The sequence below is a fragment of the Limanda limanda genome, chromosome 13 (assembly GCF_963576545.1).
Source record: "Limanda limanda chromosome 13, fLimLim1.1, whole genome shotgun sequence".
Lineage (NCBI taxonomy): Eukaryota > Metazoa > Chordata > Actinopteri > Pleuronectiformes > Pleuronectidae > Limanda > Limanda limanda.
The window spans coordinates 6920315-6935153 of NC_083648.1; the positions used below are offsets into that span (position 1 = coordinate 6920315).

Below are 14839 nucleotides of genomic sequence, written 5' to 3' on the forward strand. Positions count from 1 at the left end.
TTCAACTTGGGTCTCCAAAAATGCATCCATCGCAACCTACGAATCCAAATAGATTCCACTCGAATTCACACCATGAATTTCACTTAAAAGCTGCAAAACTGCGATTAAAACAATCAAGACAGAGCAGTGGATCAACTCGAGCTGAAGTGTCTCCAGGCTCCACTCGCGGTTCCAGGGGACAGACACGTCCAACATGTCCAGGTTAATAATCCCTCTTACCTTTGAAAACTTCCCCCCGGGCGCACAGCAGCAGGGTCACCGCAGCAAACAAGACATTGAGAACTTTATCCATGTTCGACCGCGGCGTCGTGGCGTTCACCCCCAGCAGCAGCACTGGGGTTACCGGAGCAACTCTTCTTCTCTGGAACCTCGCAACTTGGATCTAACGCCACTTTTCTTCTCGCTGCTCCGTCTCCAAGTGTTCGCCCTGTCCTCCGAGCCTAGGAGGAGGAGGAGGAGGAGAGGAGGAGGAGGTGAGAGGACCCGGCTGCTGCTCCTTCTCGCTCCGCACTTGCAGGAGGAGGAGGAATGTGTGAGTGAGTCCTGATTCCTGGATTGCGCCTGGATCGACTGGTCCGGCTGCTCCAGGAGAGCAGCGGCTGCAGGCTCGCTCCGCGGCCGGTAGAGGGCGCCTGTGAGCCCGAGGTGTCCCCTCCTCCTGCGGCCCCTGGATCCGGGTCATCAACGGCAGCTGTGGACTCGAGGATCAGGTGGAAATCATAATAACAACATTAATTATCATTATCATAATAATCATCATGATCATCATCACCTATGTTCGGTGAACCCACCCAGAGATCATTAATTGAAGGTGGCAATTAATGAGTCACTAATTGACATTTTGATTTAAGTTATTTTATAATATTAGACATAATCACTTATATTATTCAACATATTTTTGTCTTTAAACATCATCATTGATTCTCTTTTAAAGGGGCAGTTCACCCAAAAATGAAAATTCACTCTTTATCTACTCACCACTCTGCCGAAGTGGTGAGTAGACACTTTGAGTTTCCGGGTCAAACACAATGGCAGCCAAATCCAATACAACTGAAGTAACTGGCGACAGATTCCTCAAACGTATAGAACAACAGAATTAAAACATGACATGCCTCTGCTCCTGTGGTGTCCGTGAGCCGGGACATTCAAACTCGACTGGAAAACAGTAGATTCAAACCTTGTTTTTAGCCTGAATGTTCGGATCCTAGATCTATAGCTGCGGTTTAGGAGATGGATAATAACAATTTGAATGTCGGGCTTACGGTCACTTAAACAGCCGATCTGTTGTTATTGTTATGTTTGAAGGAGTGGTCGCCAAACTTTCTCATACTCAACCTGACGCCTTTAATTCACTAAATATAACTTTAATATAAACTTAAAGTCTCTGGCAGCTGGAGTCTTAATGCTCGTTCGGCCATTAAAGAGAAATTTAGCCTGACATTCAGGACGACCTCATCAGGCGACCTGGCGAAAACAAGGCTGCATCATCACACACGTTCTTTGTGTGTGTGTGTGTGTTTGTGTGTTTGTTTCAGCCTCCATGAATCAACGATGAAGCTTTACTTTAATAAACACAAATATTTGTCGGAAATCGGTCTTATCTGAGACGGCGAGTGCAAACAGCGGCGGGAGAATCCTCGCAGCGATGTCAAACACCGAGATGGAGAAGCAACTGATGACAAAGTCGACCAATGTCACCGCCTTATTGTTTTTGCATTAAAAAAACACACACATGGTCATTTCACTGGTACCAGCAGTTTTTCGTGGCTAATTAAAACTGAGCCAGATTGACACGGGTCCACATTTAGTTTATAAACGACCTCCTGTTGTCAAGGATATACGACTCTGTGTTGTTGTTGTTGTGTCATTACACGGAGGTGCACCGCGGCTCTCTGTGCTCCGCAGGCATTGTCGTGGCTTCGGCAGTTGTGTTGCCAGGAATGTCGGGAATACCAGTCTGAGCCGAGCTGTCATGGGAGTCGGTGAGAATGAAACTTCCTCTGATTGGACGGAGAGTGGATAACATCGTTGTGTGCACTCCTGAATGCAAGGGGGTTTGGGGGGTGGTGGAGGGTGAGGCTGCTTGTTAGTGGGTGATTGAAGGGTTGTGTTTCAGTGGCTTCTGCGTAAACACAGTCGGCCACCAAGTCATGTCGGATCAATAAATCATGATAATATCTCTCACCGCCGCTTCCACCCATTTCTTATTTTTAACTGTCCATTCCAAGCCGCTTATACGTTAAGTGTTTCAACCCTTTCGCCCCTTTTATACTTTTTATGTTCTATGAAATGACAAAATGCAGCTAAAGGTGGTTAAAACAGCACATATTGCATTTTAAGACAAATACAATAGCTCCTCCAAGGCCCATCAGCTCACTCAGGTTCAATCCAGCTGCTCCAAATTATAAATATGTTTCTTTTTTAAATCAAAATATCTGTATCATTTCTATAGAAATTCCCCAAGCGACTTTTGACCAAGCAGAAAAAGGGATAAACATAAAAATAAAACACATCAGAAGTAATAGATAAATAAATATACAATATAATATACAAATGGAGATACAAAATATAAAAATATGAAAATAACAGTTTACAGCCTAAACGGAAAATACACATCAATATAAATAAATCTCAGTAACGAAACTGCTGATCAGAATCTGTAGAGCACCTGCACCACTCACGGTATTGAAAAGACTTAATGTTGACACTTTTTTCGTTCGCCTGTTATGTTCCACAAGCTTAACTTTCCATCCCACTGTGGAAGCCGTGGACAGAGGAGCTCTGACATTACACTGATTGGATGAAAAGCACCGGAGCGGCTTCAAAAGATTTCATATTTAGGCCTCAAAGGTCACGATCATCTCAGTGACTCACGGTTCCATCTGAACTGCTTCCTGCTGACATTTCATGAGGAAACTTCAGTAAATCTCTTCTGCATCACATCCGCTCTGTGTGTTGGGATGTTTCATATCCGGCAAACATAAAAGGACGGGATGTAGTGTAACGCTGATTGTCAACACCTCCCCATGTGTGTGACGCAATAAATCACACAACATACAGAGCGGTGATGTTTATTGTGGTTATCCTTTGTGTTAGGGACCAGGCAAAAAGACTAAAGGAGTAAAAAGGGATTTTTAATTAGGGTTATGTAAAAATCCTTATTCTTTCAAAGACAAATAACTTAATACCCATACAATTTACAAAAGTAGGAAATAAAAAACTACAAAATCAGGTCCCAAACTTCTGCTACAGCAACAACAGCTTCAACATAAACACACCTCTCTGTAATTGACACACAGGTGGTATATACACAGGTGGACTAGTCCATTCAGGCAAACAGGGGAAACCTTATGGAACATACAACATTAACTCCACAAATAAACTATCAACATACAAACATAAGCAACCTTTTAAAAATAAGTTCATAGACAAACAAATTGGATTAAATTTAAACAAATGATAACAAAGTCAAACAAAGAGGATTCAACCCATTCTAAATCTAATCTCCCCCTCTTCAATCAGCCTTTGGTCTTCTCCACTTCCTGTGGGTGGGGCTTAAAAGACCACTTCCTGCAGGTTTCAAGCCTTTGGCCAGAGGAGCTCGGCACAAACGAAGGGGTGAGTGCTATTTCAAAATAAAGAGAAAGAACAGAACATTAGCTGAGTTGCGTGCACCCAACTTAGAAAATATACAAAAATAAATGATGGTGCGACCGCCACACCGTTCCTTTAACGTCACCAGTTCGATTCCCGATTGATTATCTGCCCTTCAATATGGGAAGTCACTCGCCGCCGGTGATGCTAAACGGTTTTCTGAGCTTTTGGCTTCTAAATGAATAACGTCTTCAACTGAGGGAACTCGGGGGGGCCAGTCTGTGCTCAGCCACTCGCACAAGGTCTCACTACAAAACAAAGTTGTCGGGCGCACACAGCAATTAAATAAGATCAGCAAATCCTGCATGAGTCAGGGGGGGGGGGTCCCCTGAGTACGGCTGACCACCAGTGAGTGAGCACCGCACAACACCGGGAGGCTGATTGCCACGCAGCACAACTACACTTTAATTAATAGCCACGGTGGTTAAACTGTGTTTCACTCAACTGTACACAAGAGAGGGTTTTATAATTAAAGCCCAACCAAGGCTTTGTTTGTGCAATTACAAATAAGTGTTAATCTATTGTGTTGCTTTAGTTCCCGATTGAAAGTCCTGCTTCTCTCGCGTTTGTTTAAATAAGTAATACAAGTGGAGGTTTTTATTTTAATGTTAGTAGAAGAGTAACATCACCGCTGAACAGTAATACCTGGATTCAGGTCATCGGACTCGCACAACATCTCTGTAGGTGCTTTGACAACACGTCCCATGATCCCTATCTGGGACAAAGACTTATTCAGGAGTGTGTGTGTTTGTGTGTGTTTGTGTGTGTGTGACCTGCATGTAGGACTTGCATGTAGTTGCAGGTACAGACCAACAGAGGTCACGTTTTTCTCTTTTCCCCAGCAGCCACTCTTTGCTGAGACTGGTTGAACTTTGACCTTCTTGAAATTTGAGAAACCTGATTGATATTCCAGCAGCCGAGTTGACACAAACAGTTTTTTATTCATAGGGACGGTGGTGATAAGAGAAATGCGTTACACAATCATACACACAATAACTCATCACGTTGCTGTTGCAGTTTAAGATAAAGTCTCTCAATTATAAGCTTCTGAATGAAAGTTCTACGAATAAGGATGATCATAATTTTCCAGGAAGTTCACCTAGAAATTCTTATTTTGTAAAACAGATAGTTGAACAGCACCAGATTCACAATGTGATTTTGAACAATATGGTTTACAGAGTATGGAAGGTTAATGTAAGAATAACATCTGATTAGAAGAATCATGATCATTAACAGAATGTGCAACATTAACATCAACATTGATATCACAATATAAATAATAAAAACAAACTGAAATCAATATGTGATATGAAACAATCTGGAAAAGAAGAAAGTTATCTTTCTAATTTGTATTGCTTGTTTTGTTCTCTGTAGTTTTATCCCCATGTATTTTGTAAACACTTAGTAAACTTCTTTGAATGAGTGCTGTAGAAATTAAGTTAATTAATATTTTTATGTATTTACTCAAGGCTTCAATTATCAGCGATTTGACCTTGTAACTTTGTAAATAATTAACTTGAAAGTGATTTAACAATAATACATTTTAATTTTTTAATTTGTTGAATATCTTCTTCAGGATTAGTGCATGAGTTGAATAATGTTGACTCAGATAGTATTTGATCTTTTTTAAATGTTTTATTTACACAGAAAAGCTTGTTGGACACATAATTTTCCAAAGATCTCATGAAATATTTTCACATTAAAACACTTTTACAGCTTTTTACATTGTGCTTCATCTCCATGGTTACAGTTTTTAACGTACAATGTGAACTCATAGCAACAGTTTAACATCAGTGTTTGTTCCACCATTTGATCGTTCTTATGAAAGATCCTTCTGATGACTTGGCAGTAACAACAAACATTTCACAAAACAATCCAAACTCAAACTTCTCTCATCTTAGAAGTTTGCTTTAAGTTATTTCAATTAGATTTTGTTTTACAGTTTCCAAATCCAGTGTTAATCACATCATGCCTCGTAAAGGTATTTTTTCCTTAACTGTTTACAACTTGTTTTTATTACAACATTGAACGATCTCCGGGGATCTACCACCGGCCAGTGTCCTGCTCTGATCTGTTGGAGTGGAACAACATTTAATCACAGTCTAAGTCCCGGTTGTGTTTTGTTTTATGTTTTATTGTAGATCTTAAGCCCCCCCCCCCCCTCCACCGTTCTTTCCACTGGCCTTTCCCACTTGATCCCGGTGACCTTAATGCAACAAAAGACAGCGGTGCTCTGTGGCTGATCCCAAATGTAGAACCTGTGAATGTGTGTGTGAGCTGCGTGACTCGTCCTGCTGTGGATTAACAAATGTTTAGACATGACACAGCAGTTTCTAATTCTTTATTTATATCCAAACTTGTGGATTACATAATAAAAAATTGAAAATCTATTCGTCAGTCAGAGAGATGAACCTTTTTGGGACATAATATCCCCGTCAGTCAGTCGGTGGTAACACTTTGTGGATCCAGACCAGGACCACCACCTGCCAGGGGTCAGACACGCACCAACGTGGCATTACGACACACTCTGAGACACACACAGACACACATGCAGGAGTGTGCTCCCTCACGTGGGCTTGAGGTAGTTATAGAGGGCGCTGAGTCCTCCTTGCAACACCTCCTGAATAGGCTTGTGGAGGGGGTTGTGGATTATGTGCAGTCCCTTGTCCATCGGGTGGCAGGCCAACCTCCCGAGCCGGCTCAGCAGATACATTTCCACCGGCACATTCTGCAAGTCATTGAAGTCAACATTGAGGAGCTCTAAAGACTCCAGGAAGCACAGCGTCTTGGGCAGCGTGTGGATACTGTTTCCCTCCACTATGAGGATCTTGAGGTTCACCAGGTCCTGGATCTGGTCGGCAATCGTCTCCAGTCGGTTGCAGGCCAGCTGGAGGAAGACCAGGCCCTTCATGGTGTACACACACGTGGGGATGTGAGCTATGCGGTTGTGGCTGAGGTTGAGCTTGGTCAGACTGTTGATGGCGGCCAAGCTGCCGGGGAGGCCCGTGATCTGGTTGTTGGCCAGACTGAGCACCTCCAGGCAGGTGCAGAGGCCCAGCTCCTCCGGGACCTCGCTCAGGCGGTTGCGACAAGCGAAGAGCACACGCAGCTTCTTCAGGAGTCCGATCTCGGGCGGGAGGCTCGACAGGTTGTTGCCCCAGAGGTTGAGGATGACCAGATTGTCCAGGGCGCCCAGGGTCGGGGGCAGGGAGCACAGGCAGTTCATGGACAGGTTCAGCTTCTGGAGCTCTCTGAGTTCCCACAGCTCGGCCGGGGTCTTGTCCAGCGCCCGCATGGCCAGACTCAGGGTGCTGTAGCCGAAGTGCACCGTGGCGTGCCTGCGGATCCGCTCGGCCGCCGAGGACAGGGTGGGCTGGTCATCTCTCAGAGCGCTCTTGCCCCTTTGACCCATACTCACCTCGTTCAAGTCCTTGGTGGAAAAACTGCGAGATTGCTTCCCGCCCATCGTCCTGGCTTCAAGTCAATCGCCTCCGACGCCAATGTCACCATGCGATCAGCTGGATCACCAGCGATTGGAGCATTGAGAGGCGCCGGGTAACGACTGCTGATTGATCTCCAGGGTTCTTGAACAAGCCGCGCAGAACATGATGAGCTCCAGTGGGACTGAGGTGCTTGGTTGTGGTGGAACTCCTGATGTTTGGCAGCAGTGACTCTGAATCCTGGCTGGGTTTTTCCTCCGACTGGAGCTGCAGGCGGCTGTAACCGAGCGGTAGACGCTCTCCCGGACCAACTGCCTGTCGTACAGGATTTCATTGCCCAGCTGGTCCTGTCACTTTCCATGTCCACAGATAGCACTGGGCTCCCCACCCACCCCGGGGAGGGGAGGACCATTGATAGGATGCTGTGTGAGCTCAATCAGCTGAGGTCACCGCCATGATCTCATAGGTGGACACACAGAAATACTCACAGACAGCGTCACACTCGGAACACAAGCCTGTCCCTTATGTCACTTACAGCTGCTCCCCTCTGTATTGCATTATGCAGTTAAAATGATTCAGATTGTTAGCATACCAGCACTCCAAGCCCATAAGCTCCTCTCACATTGGTTCACGTGTGCCTCTGTGCACGTTGCTGTTGTCTCAACTTAAATTTGGCACCGAGCCGGCAGCCGTGAAAACACTGGATCAGCTCTCAAAAAAGTAACAGCTCTTAGAGGTGTTAGTGAAGCCTTAAGCACAGACACGTGCTGGAGTAACCTCAAATTGACTTTGCTATGCGATGTATTTATTTTATTTATGATAAACTATTTTAAAATAATTATTTGTTAGGTGTTCTTTTTTATGTTAGAAACAATACTTTCTAAATGTATTAATTAATTTATAATTCATTTATCTTTTATATCCTCTTTAAATGGAAAGAAAGAAAATCTAATATTGACTTTGACACATTAACGTTTACAGATTATAACCAACTACGTTTGTTTAAGTACTGTGACTAATAGGTGCAAAGTTGAGGTCAATACAATCAACATTTAATAATGAATTATATCTGCCTATATGCATTGTAGGATATCATAGTGCTTAGAAATGCTGAATAAAGCAACTTTGTGACACGTAAGCACAAAGTTGTCTTATAAGGTCAGAAATAGACTTTTCTATACGAATATAAGCACCGTTTTTCAAGAGGTGTCACTCAAATGACGACACGTTATTAAAACGATGTCTGCAACAGGAGAAGTCCCGGTTCATGAGCAGTGAACACTTTATAAAAACGATAGAGGTGTTAATGGACCCTTGGACTCGATTTATAATTAATTTATAATTTTTATCCTTTTTAAATGGAAAGAAAGAAAATGTAATATTGACTATTGACACATTAACATTTACAGATTATAACCAACTACGTTTGTTTAAGTACTGTGAGTAATAGATGCAAAGTTGAGGTCATCAATACAATAAACATTTAATAATAAATTATACCTGCCTATATATATTGTAGGATATCATTGTGCTTAGAAATGCTGAATAAAGCAACTTTGTGACACGTAAGCACAAAGTTGTCTTATAAGGTCAGAAATAGACTTTTCTATACGAATATAAGCACCGTTTTTCAAGAGGTGTCACTCAAATGACGACACGTTATTAAAACGATGTCTGCAACAGGAGAAGTCCCGGGTTCATGAGCAGTGAACACTTTATAAAAACGATAGAGGTGTTAATGGGCCCTTGGACTCGATTTATAATTAATTCATCATTTATATCCTCTTTAAATGGAAAGAAAGAAAATGTAATATTGACTTTGACAAATTTACGTTTACAGATTACAACCAACTACGTTCGTTTAAGTACTGTGACCAATATGTGCAAAGTTGAGGTCAACAAATACAATTGACATTTAATAATAAATTATACCTGCCTATATATATTGTAGGATATCATAGTGCTTAGAAATGCTGAATAAAGCAACTTTGTAACACGTAACCACAAAGTTATCTCATAAGGACAGAAATAGACTTTTATATAAGAAAATAAGCACCGTTTTCCAAGAGGTGTCACTCAAATGACGAGACGTTATTAAAACGATGTCTGCAACAGGAGAAGTCCGGGTTCATGAGCAGTGAACACTTTATAAAAACGATAGAGGTGTTAATGGGCCCTTGGACTCCATCCACTTTCCTCGACAGCCGTCCAGAGTCTGACCAGCACTCAGTGGCCTTAGTCATCATTCTTCTCCCAGCCCAGTAATCAAAGTACTTGGATGACAGTTAGCAGTGATATCCAGCTCTGGGGACTCGCTGGCTCGGCTCGGAGCACGGCTACATCAGCACTTATGAATGACAGGCTGAATCATGTGTTTGCTGAATTGGACACTGGAGAGGAGGCTATCAGGGGTGCGTGGCCCGTTCAGGCAGCTGCTTGTGCAGCAAGTCTCATGTGGATCTTTTTATTTTTTTTTCCTGAATGTTACCTTCATATCAGTTACTTTGTGCAGAAAGTGGTTTTCCGGCTGACTCGTACGTTTCTTGTGTGTGTGGGTGTGTGCATGTGTGCTTGTGTGTTTGCTCTAAAAGATTTAATCACAAAGTCTTTATACAGCCTTCAGTTTTCGGAGGGGAATCTGATCTTGTGTGTTTGTGCGCCACGGCTAATTTCACCAACAGCGGGATTGCCATATCCTGCTCTCCTCTATTTACATGAAAAATGACGCCTCAGCTGTAACCGTCACAGCATTCCCCCCCCCCCCCCCCCCCCCCCATATGCAAACATATCCCCGCGGTGACAACACGAGGAACACATGCTGTCAAATAAGCTGAAAACCCCTCTGCTTCATATGCATATCCCTCATTATGGGTTAACTGTAACCTTGCATTACCTGCATATAAAGCTGAGGTGGATGGACAGATAGAGGGAGGGAGGGAGGGAGGGAGGGGTAGAAGCTGGATCGGTAGGTGGAAGAATGGACAGAAGGGAAAAGTTCTTATTTCTGTGACGGAGAGATGTCATCATGACATACCTCTCCATAACACGCCGTCTTACTCGTCTCACACTCCATCATATTCTTGTGAGGCATGAATCTTCATTAAACGCTCCCTCTTTATCCCTGTGCATGTGTTTTTTTTGTTTTTTTGTTTCCAGATGAATCCTCATTTCTTCCAGAGGAACAGATGTGTGGAAACAGCTTGAGATTTAAATTACAAGAAAAATGGGATTCCTCTCACATTCACACCAACACCTTAATACTGGGGCCCATTAGCGCCCAAATGGGGACGAGTTATTCACTCTGAGAACAGTTCTGCCCCCCCCAGTCCTCGGGCTGACGGGAATGATCTCATTTGAGGAGGCTCATCTGGTTATGTGGCACAATAATGTCTCTGGATGAGCTACCTTTAGAGACTCAGGTTCACGATATATACCATTATTACTTGTTCATTACTGTTGAGCTTCCTGGCAATGACAGATGATATATGGCTCCACTGCCACAGAATCAGCCGTAGGTGTCTCAGTCCTGTTTCAGAGAGTGTGGAGTTCCTGCCAAGACTCGGGGCTCTTCCGAATCTATACTGCAGACACATTACCCCCTGAAGCCAGCGTTCTTATTGAGGAACATGTTCCCCCCTTCAGACAGAATACAAGACAAGCTCGGGTTGGGGAGACGAGAAATATGCATTTCTGCGAGTATATTCCAGACAAAATTAGCACCATGAAAGGGGAGAAAAGCTTGTGAACAGGAGCGGATGGCGAGCCGCCCTGAGATGATAACTGTCTATTATTCAGCAGGTGCAGATGTGAATATTCACACCAGTGGACACTTTCCATTTGTGCACGCACGCGTTCGTGTACCTCCAGCTAATGGACTCTGTGGAAGTGGCAGCGGCTTTTTTTGTGTGTGTCAAAAACAATTTGTCACACGTATGAATAAGCTCCTGGCGCCGCGGCTCTGCCCAAAACCACCAGGTGACTCGACACAGGCTGTACGCAGCAAAGCAAATTACCAGGGTGGGGAAATCAGAGAGAGAGTCCAACAAGTCTGCTGGGAAGATGTTGCAAATGTTCATTTATTTACCACAATGGCTGCTTGTGCAAACTGGCACCATGGAAATTACATCCATTCATTATCTCTACCACTTATCCTAATCTACTTCTATACTTCTAACCCCAGTCTGCTTGTCTTTGGTCCCACACGGACATGGGAAGAACATGAAACTCTACAGTAGACTCCAGCTGAACATGGATCAGGAAAGGAACCTTCTTGCTGTGAGACAATAACTGCATCATACTTACATAGACCGTTTATAATCCAGCCTGCTTTCAAGGCAAATCTGTTCTAAAAGAGCACAAATACAAATGCGTATCGTTCTCTCCATCTTCTTGGAACATTTTTCACCCCCTTCTCTTCAACTCTATCTCGTGATCCACTAATCTCTTCCCCCCCAAGCCACACGCCAGGTATCTGTAGTTAGATCTGCGGTGAAGCAACCAGATTAATCTTCAGATAAACTGGAACAACATGATGAATAGATAATAAAGGCCCCTGGGGGGGGGGGAGCTGTATCCGGGTTAACTCCACCGCATCAAGATACCATTTGTAATGATGGCTGGAATCAACGGGGAAGCTAACTGGGCTCCAAAGTGACCAAATCAGTCTGGACTTTGCTGATGCAGCGGACTGGAAGTACAAACCAATTGTGGCCGTGACACCAAGCAGCCGGGTGATGAAGTGCCGCCCAGCAGCCAATCTGGGTCTCACCTGCTCACAGCGACTGCTACAGGCGGCCGGAGCAAAGCTAAACAGTGAGCAGCGATGCAGAGTCATCATTATGAGCTGAAGTGTCCGTGCTGCGGGGGGGGACAGTGGGATTGAGTGATGCGGAGTCGAGGGTCTCTGACCTCATCACGCCGGACAAACCTCAGCAGAGTCGTAATAATGAGCTTCTCCTCCCGAGCTGCGTTAGATACAGACACCAGCTAATGTATGTGTGGTGTCTAACGTCTGTGGACCGACCACCATTCCCCTCCTGTTCAACTCAGACCAGTAGGGAACAGAGTGGAACCTCCGTGCCAGGCAGCAGCCACCGTGTGGTTTCTCTCAACATACTACCTCCAATAGAAACTACTATATATAAATTAGGGCTGGGCAAGTTAACTCGTTTAATCGAGTTAACTCAAGTGATGAGTTAACTCGATTAATTATTTTATCTCGCGTTAACTCAGGTTTGATTATTTATTGTTTTATTGTGAAAGTCAGGCTTTTATTTTGTGAAAGTCTGTTGCTGACTGCTGCAGAACAGGAAAAAAGAAAATAATTGGCGGATAAACAATCGAGTTAACTCATCACTTGAGTTAACTCGATTAAAACGAGTTAACTTGCCCAGCCCTAATATAAATATACTTTAATGCAGAAGTTTGACGTTGAGTTGGATAATTAGGAGCCTCAAAACAATAGATATCCGGTATCTTAATGTGGGTGAATTTTCTTTTTTATCAAGATCTATAAATATTTCCCTTAGTAAATGATCGAGGACCATAGATCATGATGCTGGACCCTGATCATGGATCTTAATGGTGGATTGTGGATCATGATGATGGTGGTAGCGGCTCATGGACTATGATTACAACAAGAATGCTTGATATTTAAGAAGCCTACTCCCATATTCTACCATGACTGGCACTGCTGCTCCCTTTATTTCTATCACACATTTTATTGTTTATAAATACTTAAAACATTGACACACTTCTCCATTATACTAAAAAACTGTTTCTTCCAATCAATGTTGTAAATATTGTAATTTTTACGAATAACTGACCTCCGAGTCAGAAGTTGCAACTGTAGTCGGAATTTTGAAATTTTTGCTTCTCCGGGTATTAACAGTAGTATATATTTTTTTTGACTATTAGCACTTCTGTCGTTAAATGTGTCGTACACATAGTAATGTCCCGTTACTATCTTGGCTTGATGTCATAGAGTCACAACAAAGTTAGTTCTGCAGCCGTTCACCAGCAGGACAGTAAAGTAGCTGCAGAAGTTTTAATCGGCTGCCATATTGCACAGAGTGTGGTTGCGTATTGTTGAACCAGGATCTGGTGATGTGTCGGGTGTGGTTTAGAAACCTGCATCACTCAGTTCTCATTGTGGCCTCGAGTGACAGAAGCTTCAGGGCTGGTGATTTTTATGCTCATGCCACCGCAACTACAGAGACAATAGGATCTGACAAGCTCTGTACTCGAAATTAGGATGCCTGCCAGACCAGCAGTGCCAGCAAGCCATAAATGTTTCATGTGGTGCTGATATGGTAATCATCGGATCCCTACAATGACACCTTGTGAGAGTTGGATAACGATGGCTGTCTTTCAGGGCTGTGTGACTCTGGAAACAGTCCAGTGGCCGAGGCGCAGCACCAAGTGTGAATCTGCCGCTTAAAAAAGGCCGCGTTGCCTCCAATAGGTGAGAAAAGTCTCAAAGATGAGCTAAATAAAAGTGCAGAGGGGGGGGTTCCTCCAGTCGTACGCTATCGCTGGTGAAATAAGCCAGAGAAATGCATTCCTCTGGGTTAAATATGCATTCTGTTTCATGAGGTTTCAGCGAGTGGGTCCAGGTGCCCGCTGGTGGCACGGGCCCAGCTGGAGGATGTGGCCGACTCGCTCCACTGGCGATCAGGCTGGCATACTAACAGAGCCAGGGGTGCTTTCAACACAGTGAGTTGAAAGAGGGCTGGAGCCCGAGCCTCATGCCCGGGGTTCAGAAACCACCGGCTCCAGCTGCATGTCCACCAGCTCGCGTGCAGGAAATTACAGACTGGAAATCCAAAGTGAATTCTCAACCTGCCGCCCGGGCTCGCTCCATGGCAGGAGTATCGATCTCATGACAGCACGAACTAACGCCACCACCTTAATCACGTCGGTGACCCGCTTGCACACGTGGGAGATTAATTGCCCGGGTGAGAAAGAGACGTTTTCCAATCACAAGGGATGAAGCAATAACAGGCTAACGTGTCTAAAAGGGCTTAATGTATTATTTCTTGGAGGCTTGCGTGAGCCTTTTATTAAAGTGAAACAATCTTGTCAGACACCTGTTGTTCTTGCCGGGGGTATTTATTGTTGGCCTTTGTCAGCACACTGTAATCCCGGGCTGGAACATGGCTGTATGACCTATTCTTGGTCATCGTAATTTTCCCAAGAGCATGTAGGGGTGTGTGTGAGAGAGTGAGAGAGAGAGAGAGAGGGATTGAAAAAGAGAGAGGCAGGAAAAAGTGACAGCGTCCATGTGCATGAGTGTGTATGTGTGTGTGTGTGTGTGTGTATATGTGTGTGTGTGTGTGTGTCCAGTGATTGCAGGCACCCTTCAGCAATTTCAGTGGAGTTTTTTTTTTTTTTTTTTTTTTGACACCCAATGTCATGCAGAACAAATCGCTTATTGCTGACACCAGTGATTTCTTGTCTCCATTGCTGAAAGGAAGTGTATATGGAGGGGTGGGGTGGGTGGTGGTGGGGGGGCGGTTTGGTCTTAGTGACGGAGACTTGGACATTTCTGTGATTAAGTAGTAATGGCCCTGGTCGTGACAGGGAAACAGGGGATTTCATTGGTCACAGGGTGAGAAAAAAAACTGCCCACCCCCCCTGAGGGCCCGGGGGCTATTTCTGAGAGAGTGTATAATCATTTCAAGGGTCGTTCTTCCGAAAAAACCCTCTCTGAACCGATGTTTAAGCTGTGAGAGAAAAATGTGGGA

General features: G+C 44.1%; 2 protein-coding genes across 2 annotated transcripts in view; both read right to left on the reverse strand.

Annotated features, from left to right (window-relative positions):
• LOC133017819 (receptor-type tyrosine-protein phosphatase mu-like) overlaps positions 1 to 292 on the reverse strand; it is a 171993-nt gene extending 171701 nt beyond the window's left edge. Inside the window, exon 1 of the mRNA XM_061084029.1 lies at positions 220 to 292. Coding sequence (XP_060940012.1) covers positions 220 to 292 — 73 coding nt within the window. The remainder of the gene's footprint in view (positions 1 to 219) is intronic.
• Positions 293 to 6220: 5928 nt separating this feature from the next.
• Positions 6221 to 7120, reverse strand: LOC133018727 (leucine-rich repeat-containing protein 30-like). The gene has a single exon (XM_061085158.1). It carries the CDS (start codon positions 7118 to 7120, stop codon positions 6221 to 6223), a length of 900 nt encoding a protein of 299 aa, XP_060941141.1.
• Between the last annotated feature and the right edge of the window lie 7719 nt (positions 7121 to 14839).

Coding starts and splice junctions, on each gene's coding strand:
- LOC133018727 (XM_061085158.1), bottom strand. CDS start 7,120: ATGGGCGGGAAGCAATCTCGCAGTTTTTCCACCAAGGACTTGAACGAG.